Source organism: Ranitomeya variabilis, chromosome 3 (genome assembly GCF_051348905.1).
Source record: "Ranitomeya variabilis isolate aRanVar5 chromosome 3, aRanVar5.hap1, whole genome shotgun sequence".
NCBI classification, from domain to species: Eukaryota; Metazoa; Chordata; class Amphibia; order Anura; family Dendrobatidae; genus Ranitomeya; species Ranitomeya variabilis.
Genome location: NC_135234.1, coordinates 21,595,715 through 21,598,087, shown reverse-complemented (window position 1 = coordinate 21,598,087; position 2,373 = coordinate 21,595,715). Strand labels below are relative to the sequence as shown.

Here is a 2,373-nt window from a genome sequence, read left to right as displayed (position 1 = left end):
AGTGAGGCCTAAGAAAAGGTTTGTCCTGAATACACGGGACACATTATCTGTGTAATCAGGAGCGATCAGAATATCCTCTGAGCTGTCAGTTCTCCAGTGATTCCCGGCCTATTGCATTTACTACTTGTCCTGATGGCGGCCATTTTCCAGCAGGAATCCTGTGTAATGTTTTATTATATCAGTGACCCAGAGATGAGTACTATGAGGAGACACATAACGATGGATGGAGCGGCTTCATCCTCAGTGGTGACCGGTATCTGGCCCGTTGTGACATCACTCGTGTTCCGCTCCTCGTGATGTCACGGTGCGACCACCATTGTGATGTCCTGACTGTGGCTATAAGGAGGGACGCTCCGGAACAAGGCTTTGTCTGGAGAGGCTGACTGTGGACTACACAAGAAGCGATATTTTCCTCCGGGCTAAAATGCTGTTTCGAGTTCTTCTATTGCTGAGTGTGCTATTAGCACCTGTGGAGGGCGCTCCTACCAACACCCGCCCCCGTGATCCCAGGGCCGTGATCCCTGCAGGTAAGAGCTTTACCGGATATCCACCCAATATGGAGGTATTGGTCAGATGATACCTGTCATGGAGGGTTCTTCATGTGTGACTTGTGATGTTCGGAGTCTTCTCATGTGATCTTCATCTTTTCTCCCTTAGATCACTATAGTATGTTTAATATTCCTGCTGCCGTCTGCTTCTTCTCTGGATTCCTCTTTGGTGTCATCTGTACCATCATATTTGGGTAAGTCTCACAATGATTTCTGGGCGACATGGGGGTCTGTATAAGAAATCTCACATCTTCAGGTCATCACACGAGTCAGTGCCGGGTACAACCTCGTGTAGACGCTTAGCGGCTCCTACACTGGGTCTGACCTGCCGAGAGCACAATGGACGATTCTGTATTCCGGAAATGACTGCAGAAAGGGACCGATAAAATAGATGGAGGACAATATATCTCATCATAGCACTGTGCAGTGTGTAGAGATGGATTACTGTATAATGTCACTTCTGTTTATCATCTTACAGACATCTAAAGAAGAAGAATTTCTATAGAGAAGTGACAAGACAAGATGGCGTGGACGCAGACATAAAGAGTAGGGCTGCTCCTAGCGGTAAGTGCGGCCGTCACCGACCTCACAGGGATATCTCTGTACAGACAGATACTTCTTGGAGGCTTTTATATTACATGGACCCAGTCCACATTGTAAAGCCGGAGAATGACTCTAGTGACATCTGAGTCGTCTCTTTCATTACATGATATTTATTTATAAAGTAAAACTAATCTCTTCATAGATCTTGTATGTGACTGTACCATAGCGATAGAAGAAACAATCTAGAAGAAATATAGAAGTTTTTCCTTTTGAATTGATTTCAATGTTCTGTGTTACAGGAGAACCTGAGGATGTAACAACTATCATACATGATGATGCTCCTCATGGACCCATCATACATGATGATGCTCCTCATGGACCCATGGCTGAACCGAGAGATGTCCACAAAGACACCAACATCTCTTCGCCTGGCCCTCATTATGTTTTGACCGATATTGACCCATATGAGGATATGATCATCTCCTCTGACAGTAAGTTTTAGGCTTTTGTTACATGTACTATAACACGTATTTCACAGAAAAAAAAAACTACCTAATAAAAAAAAAACTCTAAAAGAATCATGGTGGTAATTAAACCCTATAAATCAAGTTCACACTGGTGATTGGGTCCTTCAATCTTTAAGCTTTACAGTACAGTTTAGAGGTAACAAAAGTTGTAAAATATTAATATTGTTTATGAAATATCTAAAATCTTGTATTCTAACAATGCTAATTTCATTGTTTTGTGTTACAGAAGAACAAGAGGATGAAATACCTATTGTAATTGATGATGCTCCTCATGGACCCATGGCTGAACCGAGAGATGTCCACATAGACACCAACATCTCTTCGCCTGGCCCCCATTATGTTGTGACCGATATTGACCCATATGAGGATATGATCATCTCCTCTGACAGTAAGTTTTAGGCTTTTATTACATTTACTATAACAAGTGTTTCACAGAAAAAAAAACTACCTAATAAAAAAAAACTCTAAAACAATCATGGTGGTAATTAAACCCTATAAATCAAGTTCACGCTGGTGAGTGGGTCCTTCAATCTTTAAACTTTACAGTACGCTTACAGGTTACAAAACTTGTATAATATTAATATTCTTTATGAAATATCTAAAATCTTGTATTCTAACAATGCTAATTTCATTGTTTTGTGTTACAGAAGAACAAGAGGATGAAATATCTATTGTAATTGATGATGCTCCTCATGGACCCATGGCTGAACAGAGAGACACCAACATCTCTACGCCTGGTCCTGATTATGTCATAA

General features: G+C 41.3%; 1 protein-coding gene across 1 annotated transcript; it reads left to right on the top strand.

The window, feature by feature from the left end:
* Window positions 1-390: 390 nt before the first annotated feature.
* Window positions 391-1,628, top strand: LOC143817896 (uncharacterized). Its single transcript, XM_077299364.1, has 4 exons — window positions 391-527; window positions 658-742; window positions 1,027-1,112; window positions 1,391-1,628. The coding sequence occupies exons 1-4, from the start codon at window positions 425-427 to the stop codon at window positions 1,591-1,593; spliced, it is 477 nt and encodes a 158-aa protein (XP_077155479.1). The 5' UTR covers window positions 391-424; the 3' UTR covers window positions 1,594-1,628.
* Window positions 1,629-2,373: the final 745 nt, after the last annotated feature.

What these genes read in the sequence shown, in the direction of transcription:
- LOC143817896 (XM_077299364.1), top strand. Translation starts at nt 425, where the DNA reads ATGCTGTTTCGAGTTCTTCTATTGCTGAGTGTGCTATTAGCACCTGTG. An exon ending in CAGGGCCGTGATCCCTGCAG is followed by an intron (nt 528 to 657) that starts GTAAGAGCTTTA and finishes TTTCTCCCTTAG; the next exon opens with ATCACTATAGTATGTTTAAT. An exon ending in GAGTAGGGCTGCTCCTAGCG is followed by an intron (nt 1,113 to 1,390) that starts GTAAGTGCGGCC and finishes TCTGTGTTACAG; the next exon opens with GAGAACCTGAGGATGTAACA.